The 26,641-nt window shown below is 38.0% G+C and overlaps 3 protein-coding genes across 3 annotated transcripts; 1 reads left to right on the forward strand and 2 right to left on the reverse strand.

Moving 5' to 3' along the window:
- Window positions 1-1,824: 1,824 nt before the first annotated feature.
- On the reverse strand, window positions 1,825-12,940 carry kdelr2a (KDEL endoplasmic reticulum protein retention receptor 2a). The gene is made up of 5 exons (XM_023281727.3): window positions 12,673-12,940; window positions 8,713-8,813; window positions 8,468-8,626; window positions 6,765-7,017; window positions 1,825-3,124 (listed from the first exon to the last, which is right to left on the reverse strand). The coding sequence occupies exons 1-5, from the start codon at window positions 12,761-12,763 to the stop codon at window positions 3,090-3,092; spliced, it is 639 nt and encodes a 212-aa protein (XP_023137495.1). The 5' UTR covers window positions 12,764-12,940; the 3' UTR covers window positions 1,825-3,089.
- si:ch211-139g16.8 (immunoglobulin superfamily member 6) lies at window positions 12,201-17,467 on the forward strand. Its single transcript, XM_035953544.2, has 7 exons — window positions 12,201-12,283; window positions 13,561-13,754; window positions 13,837-14,142; window positions 14,269-14,363; window positions 14,438-14,485; window positions 15,044-15,154; window positions 15,286-17,467. Exons 2-7 carry the CDS (start codon window positions 13,670-13,672, stop codon window positions 15,337-15,339), a joined length of 699 nt encoding a protein of 232 aa, XP_035809437.2. The 5' UTR covers window positions 12,201-12,283; window positions 13,561-13,669; the 3' UTR covers window positions 15,340-17,467.
- mfsd13al (major facilitator superfamily domain containing 13a-like) lies at window positions 17,124-26,598 on the reverse strand. Its single transcript, XM_023281740.3, has 7 exons — window positions 26,019-26,598; window positions 25,154-25,468; window positions 24,658-25,077; window positions 24,195-24,349; window positions 24,012-24,095; window positions 22,726-22,869; window positions 17,124-19,918 (listed from the first exon to the last, which is right to left on the reverse strand). The coding sequence occupies exons 1-7, from the start codon at window positions 26,220-26,222 to the stop codon at window positions 19,777-19,779; spliced, it is 1,464 nt and encodes a 487-aa protein (XP_023137508.2). The 5' UTR covers window positions 26,223-26,598; the 3' UTR covers window positions 17,124-19,776.
- Window positions 26,599-26,641: the final 43 nt, after the last annotated feature.

The following is a 26,641-nucleotide window of genomic DNA, read 5'->3' on the forward strand; positions in this document are numbered from 1 at the left end:
TCCTTCATGCTTCACAGACACTACTGTTCAAAAGTTTGGACACACCTTCTCATTTAATAGTTTTTCTTTATTTTCATGACTGTTTACATTGTAGATTCTCATTGAAGGCATCAAAACTATGAATGAACACATATGGAATTATGTAGCAAACAAAAAAGTGTGAAATAAGTCAAAACATATTTTATGTTTTAGATTCCAAATAGTCACCCTTTGCTTTGATCACTGCTTTGCACACGCTTATCATTTTCTGGATGAGCTTCATGAGGTAGAACCTGAAATGGTTTTCACTTCACAGGTGTTCCTTGTCAAGGTTCCTTTGTGGAATTTCTTGCCTTCTTAATGGGGTTGGGGCCAGCAGTTGTGTTGTGCAGAAGTCTGGTTGGTACACAGTTGACAGCCCTATTTGACAGCTGTTAGAATCCATATTATGGCAAGAACCAATCAGCTGAATAAAGAGAAACGACAGTCCATCATTACTTTAAGAACTGAAGGTCAGTCAGTCTGGAAAATTGCTAAAACTTTGAATGTATCCCCAAAAAAATGTATCCCTGTACATATTGTAAATATTATTACTACTGTTTCTATTATTATTTTATTTCTATTACTACGTCTTTTGCTACATAAGCTGCTGTAACAATGTGAATTTCCCCTGGCGTGGGGAGAAATAAAGGACTTATCTTATCTTAAAAACCACCAAAATCTGCGACCAAACTGGTTCACATGAGGACCTCCCCAGGAAAAGACCAAGAGTCTCCTCTGATGCTGAGGAGAAGTTCATCCGAGTTTCCAGCCTCAGAAATGACAAGTTAACAGCAGCTCAGATTAGAGCCCAGATAAATGCCTCAGAGTTCTAGTAGCAGACACATCTCTACATCAACTGTTCAGAGGAGACTGAACCAATCAGGCCTTTATGGTCAAATAGCTGCTAAGAAACCACTACTAAGGAAAAACAACAAGCAGAAGAGATTAGTTTGGGCCCAGAAACACCAGGAATGGACATTAGACCAGTGGAAATCTGTGCTTTGGTCTGATGAGTCCAAATTTGAGATCTTTGGTTCCACCCACTGTGTCTTGGTGAGACCAGAGAAGGTGAACAGATGGTCTCTACATGCATGGTTTCCACCATGAAGCATGGAGGAGGAGGTGTGATGGTGTTGGGGTGCTTTGCTGGTGACACTGTTGGAGATTTACTCCAAACTGAAGGCACACTGAACCAGCATGGCTACCACAGCATCCTGCAGCAACATGACATCACATCCTGTTTGTGTTTAGTTGGACCATCATTTATTCTACAACAGGACAATGAGCCCAAACACACCTCCAGGCTGTGGAAGGACTATCTGACCAGGAAGGAGAAGATGGAGATGACCTGGCCTCCACAGTCACCTGACCTAAACCCAGTCCAGATGGTTTGGGATGAGATGGACCACAGAGTGAAGGTAGAAGGACCAACAAGTGCTCAGCATCTCTGGAACTCCTTCAAGACTGTTGGAAACCATTTCAGGTTCTACCTCATGAAGCTTATTGAGAGAATGCAAAGAGTGAGCAAAGCAAAGGATGGCTACTTTGAAGAATCTAAAATATAAAACATGTTTTAATTTCACTGTTTTTTTTGTTTACTACATAATTCCACGTGGTCATTTATGGTTTTGATGCCTTCAGTGAAAATCTACAATATAAATAGTCCTGAAAATAATGAGAAACCATTAAATGAGAAACTTTTGACTGCTAGTGTACACACATTAGCATATTATGAGTTTGTTTTTTTTGGTGCATTTTACCACTTTCTCACAGCATTTCAATGACCAAACACCAACACTGGAGTGTGATTCTCATAAAATCTTTAATGGAGGTGATATCATGCAACAACAAAAAAAAAAAGACATAAAAATTTGAAATAATACTTTAGGAATAGCTACTTTGAGTTGAGAAGTTGACAAGAGGCTTTTAACTTAACATAAACGCACCCAGTGAACACCACCACTCAATATCAAGTGTGTTGAACCGTTAACGGGCCGGAGGTCAAATATAGAAACATTTCTTATCCAGAAATGTGGTTTTTCACTCATTCATTATTGCTTTTTCCTCATTTCAATTATTTCAGCCTTGATGTCACCGATGAGTCGCCGCTGGAAGGTGTTTGTGAGTTTGTTACTGGGGTGCAAAAACATTTTTTGTGCTCTATCTACACCCAAAATGTGACGTGACACTATTTTAAATCTGTATTAAAGCTGTAGAAGCATTTCCTTAAAATACAATGAGAAAAAGGAAAAAGAAAGATTAGTAAACATGTCTTATAGTGGATTCCAAATAAGACAGCCACCACTTGAGATTCTGCGACAAAATGATTGCTGGCATTAAATTTAAGATCATACTACAAATCCTCTTCTTCTTCTTACAAAAAGATCTGAATTTTTAGGCTAACTTTGTTAAAACGTTGGCTTTTGTTTTCTAGAAGGCAACATTCTCACAAAATGATGAGCGTGTTGTGTGAAACTTCGCATTTGGCCTCTTTAAAACTTTCTAAGAGAGGGTACATGTGTTACAATATATGCATACATTTACCGTGAAAAATCAAAAATACTCAAAAGTAAAAAGATGAAAAAACAAATACCGTGAGAAACTGACATAATCTTCATCAGGCACTCGGATACATTACTCTTTATCGCACTCTTTAATAAGACTGTACATTTTTGTGCATTTCATTACCAAGTCAAACCAGGTAGGTCTTATTATCGATGCTATTTGTGACATTATATATATAAAAAAAAAAGAAAGAAAATATAAGCGTATACACCTCACATGTAAAAAAAAAAGAAGAAAAAAAGCCTTTTCTCCTATTTGAACAGCGATGAAAAAAAAGCTTAAGGCAAGATGCTGAACACAGAAATCCAAAGGTTGATCTGGGACGATCTTAGTTCAGCTCTGGTGTTTGTTGGCATTTACCAGTTCCATCATCATGAAGACTAGTGTTTTCCCCCGATAGTTGGCTCTCTGTCTCCGGCATCCATCCGTTGCTATAGGTAACGAGATTCCACCATGTCATCTCCAAACCCCCTGAGTCTGCTGGGAGTCGCCTCCTGACGGTTCTATGCCGGCAGGCTCAGCTTCTTGCCTTTCAACACTGAGGACAGACAAAGTTACAGGTCAGAACCGTCGCTGGGCCATTTAATGTTTAAATTTTATTCATTTATCTATACTATTTTATCCTATTTTATTTTATCTGGCGTTTCCTCATTACTCTTCTTAGAACTAATTTAATTCATTATTTTCTCCATTTATGTATCTATTAATATATTTTAGTCTATTTAATGTACAGTTTATTACTTCATTTCTATCAAATATGTAAGTGTGTGTGTGTATATATACACATATATACATACATATATATATTCTATTTTTATCTCTGTTTTAATAATAGATATCTTATTTTATCAAGCTTATTATATCCCATTTTATTTTACTTATTTATCTAGCTTATTGAATCCTATTTGATGTCTCCTCATTATGCTTCTTAGAATTAATTTTATTCATTGACTTCTCTGTTTATTACATATTTTTAGCTGTATTAAAGGTACAGTTTATTACTTCATTTTTATCACGATATATTTTTTTTACTTCTATTTCTATCTTAATTTTAATGACAGATGTTTTTTTTATTTAATTAGCTTATTTTATCCTATTTTATTTTATTTTTATTTTATTGTATTTTATTTTATCTAGTGTTTCCTCATTAATCTTCTTAGAAATTATTTTATTTATTGTTTTCTCTATTTATATATTTTCGTCTATCTGATGTACAGTCTATTATTTAATTTTTATCATATCATTTTTTTTTTACTTTTATTTCTATCCCATCTCTATTTTAATAATAGATATTTTATTTTAGTGTATTTACCTAGCCTATTTTATCCTATTTTATTTAATCTGGTGTTTCCTCATTACTCTTATTAGAATTAATTTCTTTCATTGACCTCTGTTTATTCACTGACTTATATATTTTTGGTTTAATTAGGTATAGTTGATCAACTCATGTTTATCATATCATATATAATCCTAACCCTGATAATATTCAAATATAAATAATAACTTGTATTGATGAGTATAAGGGAAGCAGAGTGACTTATCACGACACAAAGAAAACAAGTTATTTTCATTTATTAATTTAGGAAAATATGCTTAGCATAATATAAACTTAGCACAAAAATGCAGATCAGTTCAGTGAGACTCGAGCAGAATCTGAAAGTGTTTGTTTCTCCAAGGAGCTTCATAAACAGTTCTCTATCTAGTAGCCACAGACAAGGAATAAGGAACGAATGAACAGATGATCTCAACTCTTTCCAGCTAAGTAGTTCCAGAAACTATGGAGCCTCCAGGAACTTGACTAGAAAATGAAAGTTCCATGTGAGACGCATATTCACACTGTAGAAGTAACACAGGAAAGTGTTGTTAGTGGAATTTTACAGCTGTAGATTCAATTAGACAAGCATGTCTGTGACGTTTACTCCTCAGCTGCTGCTTCCTCTCGCTTGTTTGAGCTTTCTCTACTTCAGACACTTGTATTTTAATAATAATTATAAACTTATAATTTCCGGCAGATAAAATCTTTAATAAAAAATGACCTTGCGCTGAGCACAGGCGTGTGTTTTGCATGTGCACGTTATGTATGGACACCGAATCACGTGACCTAAATATGTAGCATGCGGGAATTGATGGGACTCAGAAACACCCCCACAATTTAATCAGTTGTTCCTTGTATCATGTCTGGTGGATGAGTCCTGATAAGTCCACAGTGGTGGATTTGTAGTAGGATCACAATCATGTGATTATCAGCAGGCAGCTGATGTAGTGTTCACTTGTTGCCATAGTTACAGTGATGTCATCCTGCTATCTCGCAATGATACAGAAATCTTTAACAAATCCGTGGATCCAGACTATAAGCCGCATCACTGACAAAATCTACTCACTTGGTCCTTGTGTCATTTCTGATCTTCCCTGAAAATTTCATCCAAATCCGTTTGTCCATTTTTGAGTAATGTTGCGAACAGACAGACAGACAAACCAACGCCAATCGTCACATAAGGCCACTGCCTTCCTTGACCGAGTAATAATTCTCTTGGAAAAGTCGCTGTAGTGGGAAAGGACTACCAGTAGGGGCCACCAAATTTAAAGCCCCCCTCCAGCGAACATCTACTTTATACCACCTTAAAAATTACAATACGGTTTATGTTTCTATCCTGGAAGACAAAGCATGAGCCAAAAAATCCGTCAAAGACATGACGAAACATTTCCACCTTAAAACTGCAGCGTGTCAACCAAACAGTCTAGAAAATACAGACTGCTGGGGAATTTTTAGAAGACAAACCCAAGAACCAATCGTGTCTGACGACTGACGCCATTGTGCAACATTGAGCTTTCTGTATCATCACTCTTGCTGCATTCTTGGATGCAGACTTCATAGATCTGCACATTTCAGCGGAAACAATGATGTCCCATTACATCATTTTAAGGAAGGAAAGGGATTATTTTCATTTGATAAAGTTCTCAATTTGTAATGCTGATACACAGAGATGAGTTTTAAGGATTTAATCAACAACCAGAAGCTGACTTTTGGAAAAAAAACAAAAAAAACAACTATATTAGAAGTACTGTGCAGAATTAATTAACCGTTTTAACACATATACTATCGTTCAAAATTTTGGGGTCATCCAGACAATTCCATGTTTTCCATGAAAATTCACACTTTTATCCATGTGCTAACATAACTGCACAAGGCTTTTCCAATCATCAATTAGTCTTTCAACACCATTAGCTAACACAATGTAGCATTAGAACACAGAAGTGATGGTTGCTGGAAATGTTCCTCTGTACCCCTATGGAGATATTCCATTAAAAATCAGCTGTTTCCAGCTACAATAGTCATTTACCACATTACCAATGTCTAGACTGGATTTATCATTCATTTAATGTTATCTTCATTAAAAAAAATACTTTTCTTTCAAAAATCAGGACATTTCTAAGTGACCCCAAACTTTTGAACTGCAGTGTATAAAAGGCAAAAAGTGTAAAATCTACATTGAATTTCTTTATAAACTAATCTGCCATTTTCAGTGTCGTTTCTCTACATCCTCAGAAGTTACACGTGTGATTAGTTGCAGTTTTGGGAGCAGTTCTGGTGTGATTAAGCAACTTCTTGTGACTGTGAGGAATGACGCAAAATAACAGAACTGGCTGCAGCTAAAAACCACTGAGTCATCTGCGCATTTACAAACATGGCCTTTTTAGCACAATATTTCCTTTATGTGCTTCCTGGGACTGTGAAGCTGGTAAATTACAGTGCAGAGACAGTGAAAAAATGAGGAAAACAGGATAAATGTAATTACTGAAACCTCACATTAGCTTTGGTTGAACTTCAGAATGAGATTCAGGAAAATGTGGATTTTCTCAAGCATCACCTGTATCAAAATTATTCTAAGAAGGAACGATCACATCGAGCAACAACTTAATGAGCTTTTAACTTCATCTATGAGCATGTGAGCATCGTACAAAGACACATTTTAAAAATTCTGACTCCATCTTTAAACATTTCCTGATGGTTATTCGCTCATTTTCTCGGGTCAATCTGACCTGAAGTCTTCACTGCATGATAAATTCAATGCAATTTTCAATTAAATTTTATTTATATAGCGCCAATTACAGGTCAGACTGTCTCAAGACGGTTTACAGAACCCAAACTAATAACCTCCATAATGGAGGAGACCCACCTTTGGTGACGTAAAGGTAGAAGAAGTCGCAGTAGAGGACGGTCTGAACCACGCCGGCCACGATGGCGATCATGTCAAAGAAGCCCTCGAAGTAGAAACGCCAGATCCAGTTGAAGAGATAGAGGGCCCGGTACAGGCCCAGGCAGAACAGGTAGTGGGTGGTGATGGTCTCGGCCTCGCCCGTCTTGCTGATCATGAAGAGCTGGGGCAGAATGGCCACCGACTCCAGGTAGATGGAGAACGTCCAAAGGATCTGAAGCCAGAGAAGTTTAAATGTAGTTTTACGTTACAAAAGGGACCATTTATTCACAGAGTAAAAATTTGTTTAGATCGCACCTTTCACAGACACAAAATCACAAAATGCTTTATAACAATAATAAAACCAGGATAAAACAGTAATTATTAAGGTAATAAATTGTTAAACTGGGAGTAACAGCTAAGATATAGTGCATCAAAAACAATAAACAAGAAAAACACTCAGAGCGCACAGTATTCCTCCAAGGCTGCTCAGTCATTGTATCATTTCCAATGGATGAAATCTTTAATAAAAAAATTACGTTGCATTGAGCACAGGCATGTGTTATGCATGTCTACGTTACGTATGGATATCAAATCGCGTGACCTACACATGTAGCGGGCGGCAGGAATTGATGGGACTCAGAAACACTCCCACAATTTCATCAACTGTTCCTTGTATCATTTTAGAATGGATAAGTCCTGATAAGTCCACAGCGGTGGATTTGTAGTAGCATCGCAATCATGTGGTCATCAGCAGGCAGCTGACGTAGTGTTCACTTGTTGTCATAGTTACAGTGACGCCGTGCCGCTCTCTTGCAATGACACAGAAATCTTTAACAAATCCATGGATCCAGACTTTTAGCTGCACCACTGAAAAAATTTCATGAGGTGGTTCTTAGGTGCTTTTCCACTAGCACCCACTCGGCTCGGCTCGACTCGGTTTAGGTCGTTTTCCATTACAGCTGAGCACCAACTCATCGTGGGTGGAGTCGTCATAGCACAGCGACCCGGAAGTCCCTAAATGTCATTTGTGACACAAACGCAACACAACGGAGGACACTGAAGTGATGGTACACCTGCTGCTCAGCCTATGACTTTTTGTCAGATTCAAAGTAGAAGAAGAGAGCCAGAGAAAGCTGAGGGTGGTGAGTCAGAAAACTCAGGAGAGCAGAGAGTTTGGGTGGAGTAATAAAATAAAAAATAAATTAACAAAGCGGCTACAGGTCAACCAAAAGCCTGTCTGAATAAAAATGTTTTCAGCTGCGTCATAAAAGCTTCACAGGAGTCGACTGATCACAGCTTTAGAGGAAGAGCATTTCACAGTTTTGGTGTATGAGCTTGAACGCACAGACAGCACAGGTTTTATACTTGGTTAGTAGGACAACAAGTCATTTTTGTTGGTCTGACCTAACAACTCTATTCAGGGCAAAAGTGTGAAGGAGGTCAGCAATATACCGCAGTGTTTGGCCACGTAGAGCTTTAAAAGTTTATAAAATTTTAAGATGTGCATGAAAATTGACTGGGAGCCAATATAAAGAGAGGACAGGACTGGAGTGATGTGGGATCTCCGGTTAGTTCCTGTTAAAAGACCAGCAGCTGTATTTTGGACTGTCGGAATGCAGTTTAGAGAGGACTGATTTAAACAGGTGAAATATAAAACATGTCACCCTTCGGCCTGAACCCACCTCCAGCAAAGAGAAGTCGTGGTTGATGAGAACAGCCAGACCTCCGACGGGAACAACCAGGAACTCCACTCTGAAACTGTCATGGTTTCCATCGTAGGTGGCCCTGAACTTCATGTAGATCAAGTAGACGGTGGCGTACGAGCAGCCGATGTAGATCACCTGGTGAACAACAGAACAGCTCGGCACTGAGGGTTCTGGGAGGAAAATGGGTCCACATGAAGAGCTGCTGGTGGTGGGCGTCTTACCTTCATGGACGTGTTGTACAGTGAGATGAAGGAGGTGAGCAGGTCCAGGTAGCGAGTGGTGAACACGAGAGCGAAGAGAATTTGGCTCTTCCCAGAGATACCTTTAACAGAAACATCAGGCACCATCAGAACAACTTCACAAGCAGAACTGTGATTTTCCTTATTGAACAGTGACATCTACTGGAAATGAAATGAAATATTATCTCACTTTTGGGCTTATTTTTCAGGCCAATGTAACATAAAATCTTACTTTTTAGAGGCACTGCTGACTAGGAAGGAAGAAAAGCATAGATTTGTGTCCTTACATGACTGCAGATATCACAGGACATTAAGAAGAAAAGAAGTGTGTTTCCTCATTGCATGTATATGTGTTCTATAGGATAGGATTTGCTCTATTTATTCACCTATTCACAAATTTTAGTCTATTTAATGTACAGTTTATTACTTCAATTTTATCACACACATATATATTTTTTTCATCATATATTTTTTTAACTTCTATTTCTATCTTTATTTTAATAATAACATTTCATTTCATTTATTTTATTTATCTAGCTTATTATATCCTATTTTATTTTATCTGGTTTTAATAATGGATATTTTATTTCATTTATTTTATTTAACTATTTTATTTTGCTTTATTTTATCCTATTTTATTTAATTCTACTCTACTTTGTTATATTAGATTTATTATATTTTAATAATATATATTTTAGTTCATTTTATTTAGTTTATTTATCTAGATTATTTTATCCTATTATATTACGTCTGGCGTTTTCTCATTATGCTTCTTAGAATTAATTTTATTGATTGACTTCTCTGTTCATTCACCTATTTACATATTTTAGTTTTATTTATTACTTCATTTTTAGCATATGCATATATTTTTTACTTCTAAGCCTATCTATTTTAATAATAGATATATTTTATCTCATTTATTTAATTTATTTATCTAACTTATTTTATCCTATCATATTTTCATTTTATTGTATTTTATTTGGTGTTTTAATAATAGATATTTTATTTTACTTATTTTATCCTATTTTATTTTATCTGGTGTTTTCTCATTACTCTTCTTAGAATGAACTTTATTTATTGCCTTCTCTGTATATTCACCTACAGTATTTACATATTTGAGTTTTATTTATTACTTCATTTTTATCATATGTATATATTTTTTACTTCTATTTCTACCTCTATTTTAATAATAGATATTTTATTTATTTATCTAACTTATTTTATCTGGTGTTTTAATTATATATATTTTACTTCATTAATTTTATTTAATCATCCAGCTTATTTTAGCGTTATTTATTTCATTTTGTTTTGTCTGGTGTTTCCTCATTAATCTTCTTAGAACTCATTTTGTTTATTGACAAAAATAAATCAGTGACTACTCGCTGTATAGTGCGTTTTTTCCATTTTGTAGAGTCGTTACACCCGATATAGTCACTCAGAGCATCCCACAATGCACCATGATACTAACGAGAATTATCTACCATCATGCATTGTGTCGAATCAGAAAGGCTGACACACGTTCTGGCATTTCCACAGATTTCTCACGGCTATTTCATGGGGTTAGGACGTATTTTATAGCATTAAGACGCATTTTCTACTGAATAAATCAGTCTGTTGAAAGACAACAGAAAATATAAAAACTAAAAACAACAACTGGTATTGATGTGTTTAAGGGAAGCAGAGCGATCTAAAATCTTATTTTTTAGGGTCAGTGATGACTAGGAAGGAACAAAAGCATAGATTTGTGACCTTATATGATTGCAGACATCACAGGACATTAAGAAGATTAGAAGTGTGCATGATTCCCTGTCAGTCTGATTACATATCTGACCTTATACCAGCCAACAGTCTCCTACATTATCTTGGTTTCAGGGACACAGCTTTCCCTTAACCAAATGTAAACATTCTGATTGTGTAAATAATCTTAGGGGTGTGTGGTCAGCATGGACGCCTCACGGAGGAGAGATTTTCTCTGAACAGCTTTTTTTTTAAATATTCATGTCACCTGTGGGTTTCTGAACACAAGCAAACCAGGTGAAACAAAGCCTCTAAACTGCTCATAGAGGTGAATAAATGAGGAATGAATGGTTGTCTGACTATGTGTCAGCGGTCCAAAGGGTACCGAGAAGAGAAGCGACCATACGACCCTAATCCTAGCTGCCCTCCAGCGAGTTTTAGAATTGATTTTGAGATCTGTTGCTTGTTTTTAGAGTCTTGAAATTGACTCCTGCTTATATCTGCAGTCTGCTCACTCCCTTTGAGCCTTACCTTTGCCTCTCCAGCAGGCCTCTACTCACAGTTCCAAAGTCTCAGTCTGACCGTGCCTTTGCTGTTCTTGTCCCTCAGCTGTGGAACTTCCTGCCTGGAGGTTCTCAGCATGTTCTTCCAAATCACCTCTTAAAGGCTCGCTTTTATCATATTGACTATTCTTAACTGTTGGTATTTGTTGTAACCATTATTTTTTTGGCATTTTGTGACATTTTATGTTTACCTGCAGGTGCTACAGAAATATTCTTAAATTTGTGTTCTTGGTATCCCTGTTTTTCTTATGTCTTCAGTGTAAGTGTAGACAGTCTTCAGAAGTCCAAGAAGTACTTTTACTATTTTTACAGTTGTTCTGCCTGCTTTGTATAAAACAATGTCTGTCCATCCTGGAAAACAGATCAGTCCTGTGTTGTTTTTCTTCTAATTTAAATATTCAAAAGTGATTCGGGGTAATCTGAGTCAAACATCTCAGGCCCGAGGATGCTATATGCTGTACAGATTTTAAACTACTTCAAAGCAAATTTATTAATACAGTGAAGGAGGAATGTCAATGTTTTTCTTGAAAGGTCACTGTCTTTGAATAACTGTCAATCTGTTTTACTATTTATTGTAAATTTGTGAATTGTGTATCTATTTTACATTATTTTTGACCCTTACCCTAACCATTCTATGGCTGCTACCTTGGCCAGGTCTCCTTTTCAAAAGAGATCTCTAATCTCAATGGGATTTCCTGGTTTTAAAAAAAGGTAAATAAATAAATAATGGTAATTTTAAGTATATATAAATAAAACTGATTTAACACGTGGATGTGATTCTCTGAAATACCTCTAGTTTAAACCTTGTACCTCAGCAAACTTACATTAAGGTAATATCTAACCATTTTAACCCCAAATTAAACAATGTTTTTGTTGTTTTCAGCTGTTATCTAACATAACCATTTAACTTTGAACCTCAACCCTGCAGCTTTTATCACAACACTCCTTAATCCAGGAAGGATCCAGACTTGTGCCCTGTCGTCTTAAGTCCAGATGACAGATCATAGTTTTCTCACTAGCAACATATTGCACGTGTTTATAGCAATTTGGAAGGTGAAACATGGTGAAATTTGGCGAAAGAAACTCTTTTAGCAGGTTAGCTACTTCCGTAGCGCCTCCTAGAATGCCACGTCAGACGCCAGACCAAAAAAATCGATCCCCAAACCCCCAAGTTAACAGAGCAGGAGTGAATGGATGAGAGATGTGTAGAGAACCAGGAGACACTGTGGCGGAAAGATGCCAAAATAAATCTGGTAAATGTGGTATTTTTTTTTCCACTAAGCAGCAGGAGGCTACCTGACCTCACAGCTAGCTAGTACAGTAGCTCTCATTAGCAGCAACTTTAAGGATGGATTTGGACGTTATTGCCACTAGTTTTATTATTCCACAACGTATTTAAAGTAAATAAAACAGTAACTTTGATTCAATTCAAACACTTTCTAGTTGACTGTCGGAAGTTTTCTCATTCACTGATTTTAGCTGCTGGCTCAAATGAATGAGAAGGAAACGTTAGCATGTGTGGCTAGCTAGCTGTGAGGTTGCTGTGTGCGACAAGGCAAAGCTATATTTGTAAAAATTAACGACAGATGAAGTTAATCATTAACATCAAAAGAGCCACAGAGCTGCAGGTGTAACCGCTCACCTGCACACGACCTGCTTTTCCATATTTTGAGCAGCAAGATGATGATAGCAGCCAGATGAGAGAGGTCTCCTGTCAGTCTGAAGATGTTCATGGTTGCGGAGGGAGGAGGCAGACACGGCGGGGAAGATAGCGCAGATGTCCCGTTTTCAGTCTCGGACACACCGGTCACACTTTCTGCGGTGCTGCGGGGAGGTTTGTCCGGTTGAACTCGGGGTTTCACCGGGCAGCGGGACGTTCACGACTGGAAATATGGCGAGAGTGCAGGTCGACGTGGAAGGGGGCGTGGCGAAACACACAGGCGCGTTCTGATTGGAGGAGAATATGAGTGAAGCAACATATGACCCGCCCACAGCGAGCTGAACAGACAGAAACTGAAACCCGAAGATTCACTTTTACACCCAAGTCAGGGAATATATATATATATATATATATATATATATATATATATATATATATATATATATATATATATATATATATATATATATATATATATATATATATATCAGTTTCATACACTTCAATCTCTATATATAGTTTGTTAAAACTAAAATATTCCCTCTGAAATGCAACAAAATTGATGCATAATTTAACTTGAAAATGCAAACCTTGAACCTGAACGCTTGGATAGAATGCATTTATGAATTAAATCTGATCTGTTCTGACTGTTGGTCTCATCGTGCTGTTTATTTTCCATTTAACTCATTTTATCATAAATACAGTGAAGTGTCATCATTCCTAACCACGTCTCCTTCTTTCCTGGACTGCTCCATCACCTGAAATTAACTCATTTTTGACTCTACATTTTCAGAAATGTTGCACAGATCCTTTCCTTATTTTAAAATGTGCAGTTTTGAATGTACTTACTGTTGACATGTTTCTGTACAGTCAGGATTTGACCATTCAGTTGCTCAATATGGGGAAATAAGCAGGAAGTCAGTGTTGAGGAAGTACGGTGACGTTCTGTCAGCATTCAGATCATCTCGTACGAGGAATCATGAGATCATTCACAAGCTGTCCGGCTACAGAGATGGACCGGTTGGTTTGGCTTTCTCTGCTGCTCTCCCACCTGCCTGCGACAGGTCAGATGTCCTTCTTGTGATTTATTATGTGTACTCCAACACAACTCCTGTGGATTAATATCGTTATATCTGTTGATTCCAGAGAGCTGCATATCACAACCCAATGAGACGATCTGGAGGAAAACAGGACAAGCTGCTGTTCTTCACTGCACCATGAGTGATCCCTGCTCAGCTGGAGGCTTTCTGTATCAATGGTTTGCTTTTAACCAAAGTGGGCATTTTCGCCTCGACCTGACTGGCGACAAGTACAACCTGGACGGAGCATCTTTACACATCAAGTCACTGCAGGCCAACGACAGCGGGATCTACCACTGTGCTGTAGCATCACAGGGACCAGAAACATGTTGTAGACAGTATGTAGGGATGGGAACGAGTCTGATGGTGAGAGGTGAGGAGGACACCTTAACCCCAACCCTAACCCTACCCTAACTCTACACTAACCCTAGCCTTACCCTAACCCTAACCGTAACCCTACCCTTCGATTTAGATTATACAACTTGTCTTTTGTTTTCAGAGCATGCTGAAATCATGATAGGACACATTCTGCTGTCGCTGCTCATCCTCTTAGCCGTCTACAGCCTGGTGATCGTGATACTTATTGTCAGAAAGGTGACTCAAGAACACTTATTTAATGTAAATGCGATGTATTGTGTAGTTAAACTAACTTTTATAATCTGTTCTAGGGCGGCTGCAAAACCTGCGTCCACAGAAAGATGAGCAGAAGTGACAAGGTTGTGGAGAAGTATCTGTCTTTTCTGTTTTACACTGTCTGATGAGTTCACTGTTTTTGAAAAGGGGAAAAGCCCACAGAAAGAGGAACAGGAAACTGGTCTGTGTCAATTACTGGCCAATAAAAACTCCTGAAGCTCTAAGAAGAAGTTGTTGACTTGTTGTTGTTGTACTATTGGTCAAAAGTTTGGGGTCAACCAGACAATTTCATGTTTTTCATGAAAACTCACACTTTTATTGCACAAAGGTTTTCTTTCTTTCTTTTCTTTCTGTAGCATTAGAACACAGGAGTGATGGTTGCTGGAAATGTTCCTCTGTACCCCTATGGAGATATTCCATTAAAAATCTGCTGTTTCCAGCTAGAATAGTCATTTACCACATTAACAATGTCTACACTGGATTTATCATTCGTTTAATGTTATCTTCATTGAAAAAAACTGCTTTTCTTTCAGAAATAAGGATATGTCTAAGTGACCCCAAACTTTTGACCGGTAGTGTACAGAAAAGAAAATGCTCAAATATCTGTTTATTAATATGTTTTTACTAATTTTTCCAAACAGAATAACTCAAGTAAAAAAATGCAGTTTCGTGACGTCCTACAAGAAATGTATAGCAGAACGAACCTGGAGAAAAGCAAAGAGACGGCAAGAGGAAACACTTCTCATGTTGAGGTAAATATGGTTGCAGCATGTTAAGGTTAAATTTGGTCAACAGGCACATTGAGCAAGTATGAAATTTTCCCACAGTTACAGCATGTTTCCTGCCGGTCTGGAAATTTTCACGAGTTTCAATTCCATTGCAGGCTGGAAACAGCGAGCTGGACGGCTCCACTGACGACATCTATCAGAACGTCTAGGTTTTATTGAAGGACGTTAAACGACAGATTCACACTTTCATCAACCAGACTGAAAGGAAATCTCAAAGTCACCAAACAGCTGACGGAGGATAACGTTCCATGACTGAACATTTTCTACAAGTGATACAAGTTAGCTCCGTTCGTTCAACTTTTCTCTGGAAATGAGCCACAAGCATCAAAACAACTGTGCTGAGTCAGTGTTTGCCGTCTGTAGCATCCAATAACATAATAACGGCCAATGATGTCATAAAACCAGTAACGTAATAACATTTTGTCAATAATAACAATTTGTAATAAGTTAATGCATTATTGGTTGGTCATTATGTTAATGGTCTAGCATTAAAAAAATGTCCTGAAAATGTAATAGCTGCAGCTGATAATGTAATAATGCAAATAGGACTGCATTTCTTCTCTTGTATATACACTACTGTTCAAAAGTTTGGGGTCACATACAAATGCCCTTATTTTTGAAAGAAAAGCATTTTTTTTCAATAAAGATAACATTAAATGAATGATAAATCCAGTGTAGACATTGTTAATGTGGTAAATGACTATTCTAGCTGGAAACGGTCTATTTTTAATGGAATATCTCCATAGGGGTACAGAGGAACATTTCCGGCAACCATCACTCCTGTGTTCTAATGCTACATTGTGTTAGCTAATGGTGCTGAAAGGCTCATTGATGATTAGAAAACCCTTGTGCAGTTATGTTAACACATGGATAAAAGTGGGAGTTTTCATGGAAAACATGAAATTGTGTGGGTGACCCCAAACTGTTAAACAGTAGTGTAAGGAAGCCTAGAACAAGACAAAAGATAGTTGTTCCATTTGTATTATGAAGCTCTACAAGGCTGCTTGACCAACAGTGGTCTGAGTTTACACATAAAACAGTTATTTAAAGGACAGCTGATGGATGAAACCCTGCATTCTTCACAGTAATGTACAAAGTTAAGTTTCCTCAAAGTAGTAATGTTAATTTTATGTTGAAATGTTCCCCTTAATTCAATATGTACATAAACACTTCAGTTTTTTGGAGTTAAGTGCCGTTATAGTGCCATTCCAGTTGTTTTTAGGGTGTCTCCTGCCTTCGCCCTAAGTCCTAATGAGGATTAAGTGATGTACAGATAATGGATGGATGGATATCTAAGCAAATAAACAATATTCTAAATAAAGATGTTGTACAACAAATAACTCTCATATTGGCTCTTACAACCACAATTAAGGAGAGTGAGAGCCACAGGATGAATGACAACTATGCTATCCCACTATGGCTGTTTTTGATGAGCAAACTGCACAAAAACTGCAAAAAATCTTCTATTTCCAAGAAATGCAGAATTATTTCAGTATTACATTTTAAGAGTTTTTTTTAAATTAATGCTAGTCCATAATAACCGACCAATAATGTAATAACTTATTACATTTTAGCCATTATTATTACAATAATGTTATTTTTACAATATTGGCTGTTACTGTGTTACTGGTTGCTACCACATCTTTCTCAATTTTCAGTCTCACTGACATTACAAAGACCGTCTCTCTGGTCTTAAATATCGTCTCCTGGTTCTTATAGTTCTATTTCAGGAATCTCAGTGACAAAATATGCAAAATTATCTGTGTGACGCAAGAATGTAATGTGAATATTACTGGTAGAAATGCAGAGCAAAAGACACTGTACCTCATAGATCAACCTGTTCAAAGTGTGATTAGAGCTGCGCAGAAACAATCCGGACATTTACACGAAATGAAACAACATTTTTAAATAATGAGCACACTGACAGCGTAGATGTGTGAACACATTTTTATTCCAAAACACTGATTTCATCTGACTGCACACAGTTGATCTTTATAAAAAAAAGAGAAGAAAAGGCACAGAATTTTCTGCTGTTTATCTAACACAGCTTAAAAAGTGAAATAAAACAATGTGTTAGATGAGCTCTTACTGTCTGCTTCATAGAAATTCACATTGAAGTTATTTTAATATTCCTGTTTGTGATGCCTCCTGTTTTGTCATATTCTGTACAGTTAGTTTTATATATTTTTGTTCACTGCAGAAATCATTCAGATCCAACCAGTGTGAAATGGATGTACATGCACTTTTTTAAAAAAGAAATTAAAAGCTGTGATTTTCCTTGTTCTGTGTGAATTCTTCCCTTTTTGCATCCTTTCTTTCATTACTCTTGACTATAAATCATCAGATAGGAACAGTGTGATCCAGGTTTTGCTGATTTTATGTTTTAGTCTTGGGTAGGATTTCAAGTAAGGCACAAATCTGTTTAAGACCTTGCAGATGTAAATGCATATCAGGGCATCGTGTTAAAATCAGGCTGGAGTTCCATGTATAAATTAAAGACCAGGTTTGTGACGTTTTCATCTTGTTTCTTCTATTAAATCAAGAAATACACTGCCTGGCCAAAAAAAAAGTCACCACTTCAATTTATTTAATCAGATAGGTAAGATTCTTCCATTGGATTATTAGAGCAGTGATGAATATGTTTCAGCTGCAACAACTTATTGAACCCTAGCTGATGCAGTGAGGAGCTTCTCATTTCTTAAACAACATGTTGGAAGACAGATCCTGTGATCATGGAAAGGATGTTAATCTCTCAGAAGGGTCAAATTATTGGCCTGCATCAAGCTAAGAAAACAATTAAGGAGATGAAACTACTAAAATCAGGTTCAGAACCATCCAACACATTATTAAAACCTGAAGGATAGTAGAGAACCATCATCTGTGGTCGGAACAAACTCTTAGATGATGGTAGGAAATCAACAGTAGAACTCAGGGCTATGTTTAATAGTGAAAGTAAGAACATTTCCACACACACAATATGAAGGGAACTCAAAGGATTGGGACTAAACAGCTGTAGCTCTAAGAAAACACTGATCAGTGAGGATGATCAGAAAAAAAGGCTTCAGTTTGCTAGGAAGCCTAAAGATTGGACTCTGGAGCAATGGAAGAAGGTCATGTGGTCTGATGAGTCCAGATTTACCCTGTTCCAGAGTGATGGGGGCATTAGGGTAAGAAGAGAGGCAGATGAAGTGATGCCCTCATCATGACTAGTTCCTACCAGCCTGTGGGGGTTAGAGTTATGATCTGGGGTTGGTCAGGTTCAGCAACGTTATGTTCCCAAAGAATGAGGTCAGCTGACTACCTGAAGATACTGAATGCCCAGGTCTTTCCATCAGTGGAGTTTTTCTTCTCTGATGTTCATGGACATGTTCCAAGATGACGATGCCAGGATTCATGGGGTCACATTGAGAATGAGTGGATCAGGGAGCATGAGATGGATTGTCCTCCACAGAGTCCAGACCTCAGCCCCACTGAGGATCTTTGGGATGTTCTGGAGAAGACTTTGTCCGACTCTCCCATCATCAATGTAAGATCTTGGTAGAAAATTAATGCAACTCTGGACAGAAATAAATGCTGTGACATTGCAGAAGCTTATTGAAACGATGCTACAGCAAATGTGTGTCGTTCTCAGAACTAAAGGTGGTCCAATGAAATATTAGAGTGTGCGACTTTTTTTTGGACGGGCAGTGTACAACTGGATTATCATCATGTCAACATATTTAAAACTTGCGAACATGCAGTTCATAATATGAAAGCATTTCCTCTCATTTTAACAAATTCTGTTCATCAAAACAAAGATCACACAAAAGCCTGACTCTGTATTTATGAAATGCCTCCCTAATCCACAACGTAACCAGCTGAATTCATTCATTTTTCTTCTCTCTGCACCATTAGAACATTATACTTTAGCTGTAATGTGCTTTTTTCTGTGTATAAAACGGTAATGCCCTGAATCATGCAGCCAAAAATCCTCCCTGGAATGTGAAAGTTCTTGAATATAAAAATTCACACAAATATTCTTTACAGTTTTGTACTTTCTTTTACTCCTTGCTCCTGCATATGAGGTGAAAATAAGTCCGTAAATAACCGTTTGACCAGCTTTGGTTCAGGAGGAGTGTGATGCTATAAACTGAATGTATTTTATTCTTTTCTGCTTCAAGACGCTGAATTTATCACTTAATCTGACAGTCTCTGAAGCAGCTCAGTATGTCTGTTTGGTTTCATTTTTAGTTCATGATCCTCGGTTGAAAATAAAACATTTTTTTTGTGCGCATTCTGAGGAATCGGTCTGTTTTTGCAGAGCACAGCATCGAGGATGACTGAGCATCTACATCTAATACAAGTGAAAGAACTTGATTCTTTGACAAGAATCATAATAAAGGAATCTATGTAAGTTTTACATCATAAAAGCAACGGTGATCAGTAGCTCAGGTCTCACTTTAAATGCAGGTAATGGAAGTCAGTAGGATGATTTTGAGTATGAAGCCACAGACTGCATCAAATATTAAATAATTTTCTACTTTCAATGCTGTCGCGAAAGAATTTCCCCCAAATCCCAGCTAAAGAAACATCCACCAGCTTGGCCGTTAGCCGTCGATGTACTTTGCGTCGACCGTGTGACTGTTGCGGATGGAAAACGGCCTCCAAGCCAGGACTTGCAGAGCAGCGACACACATGGGCACCAGACAAACCAGGTAGAACATGACGCTGTGGAGGCTCTCCAAGGTGCTGGAAGCAAACATACACAAAGAGTCCGGATGTTTGCATTTATCCACACCCACATCAACCTCTGACGGGTTTCATACGGCTCATTATCTCAAACAAACAACACCAAAATAATAAGATGGGGTGTGAAATACAGTGCAAAGGCAGTTTCAATCACAGTAGAAGGATCAATGTGGTTTATATAGTTAAAAATATTTTTATGCTGGGAAGTTATTGTTTATTACATATGAACTTTAATTCACACATGCAGGTTAAATACCTGATTCCAAAGCAAATATTTCAGTGGCTCTGAATTGATGAAATTATATGACTGTTGAGACTAATTTAAGAATTAGAGAGTTACATCATCACTGATATTTATTCAGCTGAAGATAATAAAGAGAACTTTTCCATTATTTAAATTTGCTGCAGATAATGTTAATGCACATTTGAACACATTATACAAATAATACCAATAATAAAACAGCAGGAGTACATTAAAATGAATGGTTTTTAAACAGTTTCAACAACTAAAAAGAGTGCGTGTTTAATATTACTACCGAGAAAGTGTTTGTTCAACCTTTTAAAACCTTAAACTTGCTTTTATTATCATTATCAATAATAATAACTTATATATTTGTATAGCACCATAGATCAGCAATGTAGCTCAATGTGATTTAGCATCAAAATAAACTAAAAGGTTGAAAAAGGTTGGTTTGAAAAAAAAATGTAATCCTGCTTCTGATATCTTTGGGTGGGTTATCACACAGCTTGGAAACATGACTGAAAAAAGCTCCAGAAGTCAGCAGGGGTGTCAAACATGCGGCCTGCGGGCCAAAACCGTCCCGCCTGAGGGTCCAATCCGGCCCACAGGATACTTTGTAAAGTATAAAAAATTACAGAGAAGACGTTAACTGCAGATTGTAAATAATTTCTAGACCTTGACAAGTTGTTTTGAGCATAAAGTAAAATACTAGATTGTTCAGTTCCAGATACCTGCAACTTCTGTGCTTTTGTATATAAACTGAGGCTTCATATAGTTAAAACTTAACTTTCTTTAAAATATTCTTTCTGCCACTGTATCTGTTCTTCAGTTATATGCTGCGACTTGCACATTTTTTGGGAATTTTTTTTGTAAAGATTTTTATTTACATCTTTTACTCCACTATTTAGTTATTTTTTTATTCTTATTTTATTTTCTTAACTTACTTATTTTGTACAATCTAGACAAGGAATCAAAAGAATTTAAAATCGCAGGCAAGATTTAAAAATATAATTAAAACCGGCATATTATTAAAATACAAATAAATGCAATAAGAGTTTTATAGTGCTTGTCATGAGAGAAAACTCTGATATGAGTGAGAGAGGCTGTACAGACCTCTAAGACTTTAGAGTCATTTTGTTTGTTTTTAATGTTCATTGTAAACTGATTGTTGTCAAGGGGCAAATTCCAAAAGTGTCTTCTTCTTTCTGCTCCTTTTCATTCAGAAGTTGGAAACTTTTGTTTTTGTTGTGTATTGAATTGTTTTTTTCTTTTGTCAATGAATGAAATAAAAACCAACTAACTGTATGTTTAAAAGGGAGAAAGTCTTCTGGAATTTCACTGTGTACAGTGACAATAAAGGTTTCCTATCCTATCTCAAAAAGACAGTTCATTAAATGTCTTTTTTGCACTAAACAAAGGGCAAAATTTGGAGCTGTGGTTATTTATAGGTTATGATGCTGTGATTTTACTGATCTAAGGACTCATGAAAGGACAAAAGGCAGCAGAGAATTTGTGAAGGAGGCCGGCAATCAGCTGTTTGGAGCTTTAAAGTCACTTCTGTAAGATAAAGGGAGTCGCTGCTCTTTGTCTTTAGCTGACGGCAGAATTCTGGACAAGCTGCAGCCTCTCATGGATGTGACAACAGTGCAGTGTGTTTGTGATGAAAGCTTGGAGGAGCGGCCACAGTGTGTTGGCTGACCAACTCCACCTCCAGCACTGTGTTTATGTAGGGCATGAAACTCAAGTCAGAGTCTAGAATAACACCTGCAGGCTGATGCAGGTTTATACAGGTACTGTTCATCATTTCACTCCAGTCAGAGGTAGATTATTTCAGGTTACAGTGGCAACAACTGAACCTGTGGACTGTTGGTAAGAAGCTGAATATTAGTGGCATTGTTTAAAAACTATTTAATTTGTTGTGTTAAGATTTAAGATAAATCATCATCTAATCTGCTCATAATTACTCCACCAAAGAATGCGGTGGAGTTATGTGATAATCGGCATTTGTCTGTCTTCTGTCTGTCTGTCTGTTAGCAACATTACTCAAAAACAGACTAACGGATGAAATCAGTTGTTCCTTGTATCATGTCCAATGGATAAATCCTGATAAGTCCGCAGCAGTGGACTTCTAGTAGGATCTCAATCGTGTGATCCTCAGCAGGCAGCTGACGTAGTGTTCACTTGTTGTCATAGTTACAGTGACACCATGCTGCTATCTCACAATGATACAGAAATCTTTAACAAATATGTGCATCCAGACTATAAGCCGCATCACTGTCAAAATCTAATCACTTGGTCCTTGTGTAATTTCTGACTTTTCCTGAAAATTTCATCCAAATCCGTTTGTCTGTTTTTGAGTGATGTTGCTAACAGACAGACAGACAGACAAACCAACGCCACTCGTCACGTAACTCCACCGTGTTCCTTGGTGGAGTAATAAAAAGAGTGACACACAACTTAGTAGCAGCAGAATACGGAAATGTGTCTCTAGCGGAGACATTTTAACTTAATATTCATCATCAATTAAGACGTTTTTAGTCAATAAGAAGCAAGAAACTGTCCATACCTTGGATCTGAATCTCTTCCTGCATCCTTCAGCTGTTCATATCCAAACCTGTTGAGGATGTTCAGTGTGATCATGGGAGCCAGAGACTGAGCCGGTTTGGTGAACAAAGCATTTGTTCCAAACACCATGGAGGAGAGAGGGGAACTGTAAAAGAGGAGGACACGTGATAAATGTAAAAAACATATATTTATAATCAGATAAGCTGGTTTCATTATATGTTTCAATATTTGGCTGCAGAAGTTTGATTATTACCTATTTTCCTGTTTTATGGAGTAAGAGCTCTAAATGGAGGCAGTGGAGTTGTTTATATTTGTATGAGAGAAGATGGAGATAGTGAACGTGCTGATATTCCTATTTTTAGTTCTGCGACATGCAGCTGCACAGCTCTACGGATGGTGGTGTCCAGTCCACCATTATCATCATAGATGCAAATATCTCAACACCACCACAACAGATTGCCGTGAAATTCTGTCTAAATGTTTACGGAACCCTAAGGATGAATCACCTCATCCAGCAGCAGCATCAAAGTGTTCTTCTGTTTAACAACATTCACATCAGACTGAGCCACCCCTGGTGACAATTAGCAATAATAAGCTGACTGAATTAACCCTCTGGGCTCTATGGTGGCCATTTGTGTCCACTTCCCTTTTTTTTTTTTGACTATTTCAGCTGTGTTAATGCAAATGGAATGAAATTTTCCTAGGGTCTAGATTCTCCTCAGATCTTTTAATTTTCAACTTCATTTCTTTAAATATGTCAAAAATATACTGTATACTAACAATAGTTCCTCTTGGCTTTATCGTGGTCACTTTTGGCCACGAACAAGCTGAGAGGGAGTTTTTTTGTTTTTGCCCTCTCTGCTCAAAAATAATAATGCATCATAAACAGTGTTGCTGTTAATCAGTTACATATCTCAGACTGTGCTATTAATTAAACAAGAAAAATAAGTAGCACTGGGAATATAGATAATGGTCACTTTTGAGGTTGTTTTTCAGCAAGCGCATTGTTCAAACAAACTGGCATTTGAAGGGTTAAAAAATTTAAAAGGAATGAATATTATGTATGTATGATACGAACTGATGTTAGTTAAAAACTTTATGCAGTAAAAGTAGCAAAAAACATAAAAAATCTAAAAAATTACAGACTCAGTATGTGGGTGGCCAAAAATGGCCACGAACAAACTGAATTGATGTTGTTTTTGAACAAAGCCAGAGGGTTAAGACAGTGGTGAACATCATGCTGTGCCTAAGTGTAGCACATCCAGCCAGACTTGTAGTTCCGTTTACCTGCGCTTGTACGTCTGCAGATCTGTGTCAATAATGTCCGCCAAAGGCAAACCAAAAAGACTGAAGGCTGCTTGAATTATGACCCTGCGAAGAAGACGAGGGAGAGTTTAATCAGAGTGAAGTCGCTGTTAAAAAACGCAAAGAAATCCAGGATTATCTAAAACCAGATCAGAAGCTTCTTACATGTTAACGGTGAGGAAACATGCCAGGATGTAGTAGTGCTGAGGACCGATTGCCAGCATGACGGCTGCCATTCCAGCCTCCATGTAGAAGGTGAAGAGGACGATCTTGTAGTAGCCGAGACCTTGCAGCAGACTCTGACAGCTCAGTACTAACAGCTGGGATGGAGGCAGTGAGTTAGATTATAAAGGAACACAGCAAGTGTTGGCAAGAAACAGAAATCATGAAGACAAACAATAAGCAAACAATGTTGTGGTGTAAATGATCCTCGTCTATTCAGTTTCTCACGACTTCACTGAATTACTTAACTTATTACTACTTAACTTCTTGGAATCTGTTCATCTTTTGATGTATCAGGAGGACAAATAGAAAATACCTAAGCAGCTTTTCTGTCAATAATCCATCAGTGATACATTTCAATCTATACTTTCATGGAAAAACAGACTGAGTCTCTGTAGGATGATACCTGAGGACAGATGAATCCTGCTCCATACATGATGCTCATGGCCACGGGTGGAAGCACATCTGGAGGAATCAGGTGTTCCGCGAATATCATAGTGAAATTATTAAAGAAGGCCAAAATAAAAACCTGGAAGAAGTTCATGACTACAAAAAGCTGAAAGTCCCTGTTGGTCAGGATCTGCCACATCAACATCCTCAATGTAGTGAAGGAAAACGCCGACTGATTGTCTGCCGACCCCGGAATATCTGAGTCAGATCCTTTATTATCGTAGCGGCTCTCGCTGTGGATGCCTGTGTAAAGCATGCAGCCACAGCTCAGGACGGCAATCAGCACGTTGAAGGCCTGAAAAGCTCCAAAATCCTCCATGTTCCTGGACAGCACACCACAGAACAGGATGCTGGAGGAGCCCACAAGAGAAGCCACCTGAGAAAAAACACAAGAAGGGATGTGAGACGGACTCCAGATGTGGGAGGATCCAGAGGAAACATGGAGGCCTCACCTGGCTGTATTTGATGAGTCTGAGTCGGTTCTGATGTTGGGTCGATATCTCTGCAAACAAGGCACATTGGGCCAGCAGCACAAAGGTCAGCATGGCATCAAAAGCACACAGCGCCACCATCAGGTGTAAACCACTCAGCCAGTCATCGGGCTCGTAGGATCGCCACGGGAACCAGGCCAGAAGGAAAGCCAGCGAGTAGAGGGGGGCACCGTACAGGATGGACAGACGGCGCTGAGAGCACCAGCGAACCCTGGAGTTATCTTGCAGGTAACCAAAGAGTGGATCATTGACGGCATTCCACACCATGAACACCACCTGTGGAGACGGAGGAATCTGGAGGAGAATCTGCTGCTCTCTTGTGTTGCACATCATCTTATTCATCTCCTTTAATCCACTTTATCAATCCTATTTTTGTATTTTTTTTTTCTGATCTCATTTTTTTCCTTTTTTGTCTCGTATTACACCGTCTCTGGAAGAGGTGTGTGAAGCCACCTCTAAGTTATTTCAGAATGCAGTCCTGAGATCCAGTTTAACCGCCATCAACACTTTGTGACACGTGACTGCTGGGTTCTGCTGGAGGCCTTTAGTGTGGATCTGTCCCCTGTCGGTTACATTGGGGATGATACGATAAATGAAAGCTCTTCAAGAACCTGAAAAAAAGTCCACTGAGGCTCTGCGGATCACTGTGATGTGGATGACTGAGAATCTAGTCATGTTAAAGGCAGTTTTTTCAAATTTGAAACGTTTAAAGGAAGGAAAAACTCATTAAATAACTGAATTGATGAAGAGAAAAATTCTAATTTTCTGAATGTTTTCAAAAGAAAGCAGCAGAGATCTGAAAACTCCAACACAAACACAGACTGACCTGTGAGCGGTGGAAGGCTCCCTCAGAGATCTGGTACTTGTTCAGAAACAGCTTGACATAGTAGAAGCTGAAGATGTTGTTGATCATGCCAGCTCCCAGGGTGGTCATGGCATAAGCCAGAGCTGCAGGGTTCACCCCAAACCTGACCAGGTATCGGGCTACATTCAGTCTTCCGGGGTGCACACCTGAGGCAGGTTTCTCCATCGCAGCTCAGCCGAGTTACCTGTCGGTCTGAGCAGCTGCAGCAACAACAACAGGTGAAAACTGCAGTTTCTATCTGCTCTGGTTGTTCAGCATCACAAATAATTACTGCTAGCAGCAACTTTAGAGGAGCTGCTCGGTACTCCAGAGCGGGAAAAAGCGGTCAGAGCTGAGTCAGTTTTAGTTCCAACTGTCTCATGTTCACTAGAAGTTATTCTCCTTTAAATAAACTCTCTAAATGTTGAGCGAAGTGCTTCCACAGGAAGAAGACTGGAAGGTCTGCTTTGGGATCTGGTTTGACTCGATTTCTGTGCCATCGGTGGAGGGCGGGGCTTCGCAATAAAAAAACAAACACCTGATTGGCCAGAAGAGTTCACTCCTTACATTCAATTGGTCAACGTAAACGCCTGTCTGAGAAGCAG

Source organism: Amphiprion ocellaris, chromosome 19 (assembly GCF_022539595.1).
Source record: "Amphiprion ocellaris isolate individual 3 ecotype Okinawa chromosome 19, ASM2253959v1, whole genome shotgun sequence".
Taxonomy (NCBI): Eukaryota; Metazoa; Chordata; class Actinopteri; family Pomacentridae; genus Amphiprion; species Amphiprion ocellaris.

What these genes read in the sequence shown, in the direction of transcription:
- kdelr2a (XM_023281727.3), bottom strand. Translation starts at nt 12,763, where the DNA reads ATGAACATCTTCAGACTGACAGGAGACCTCTCTCATCTGGCTGCTATC. An exon ending in ACGACTTCTCTTTGCTGGAG is followed by an intron (nt 7,018 to 8,467) that starts GTGGGTTCAGGC and finishes CTCTGGCTTCAG; the next exon opens with ATCCTTTGGACGTTCTCCAT. An exon ending in CTACCTTTACGTCACCAAAG is followed by an intron (nt 3,125 to 6,764) that starts GTGGGTCTCCTC and finishes GTCTGTCCTCAG; the next exon opens with TGTTGAAAGGCAAGAAGCTG.
- si:ch211-139g16.8 (XM_035953544.2), top strand. Translation starts at nt 13,670, where the DNA reads ATGAGATCATTCACAAGCTGTCCGGCTACAGAGATGGACCGGTTGGTT. An exon ending in AACGAGTCTGATGGTGAGAG is followed by an intron (nt 14,143 to 14,268) that starts GTGAGGAGGACA and finishes TTTTGTTTTCAG; the next exon opens with AGCATGCTGAAATCATGATA. An exon ending in AGATGAGCAGAAGTGACAAG is followed by an intron (nt 14,486 to 15,043) that starts GTTGTGGAGAAG and finishes TTTTCCAAACAG; the next exon opens with AATAACTCAAGTAAAAAAAT.
- mfsd13al (XM_023281740.3), bottom strand. Translation starts at nt 26,222, where the DNA reads ATGGAGAAACCTGCCTCAGGTGTGCACCCCGGAAGACTGAATGTAGCC. An exon ending in GAGCCTTCCACCGCTCACAG is followed by an intron (nt 25,469 to 26,018) that starts GTCAGTCTGTGT and finishes CCGTCTCCACAG; the next exon opens with GTGGTGTTCATGGTGTGGAA. An exon ending in CTGCAGACGTACAAGCGCAG is followed by an intron (nt 22,870 to 24,011) that starts GTAAACGGAACT and finishes CCTCTTTTACAG; the next exon opens with TTCCCCTCTCTCCTCCATGG.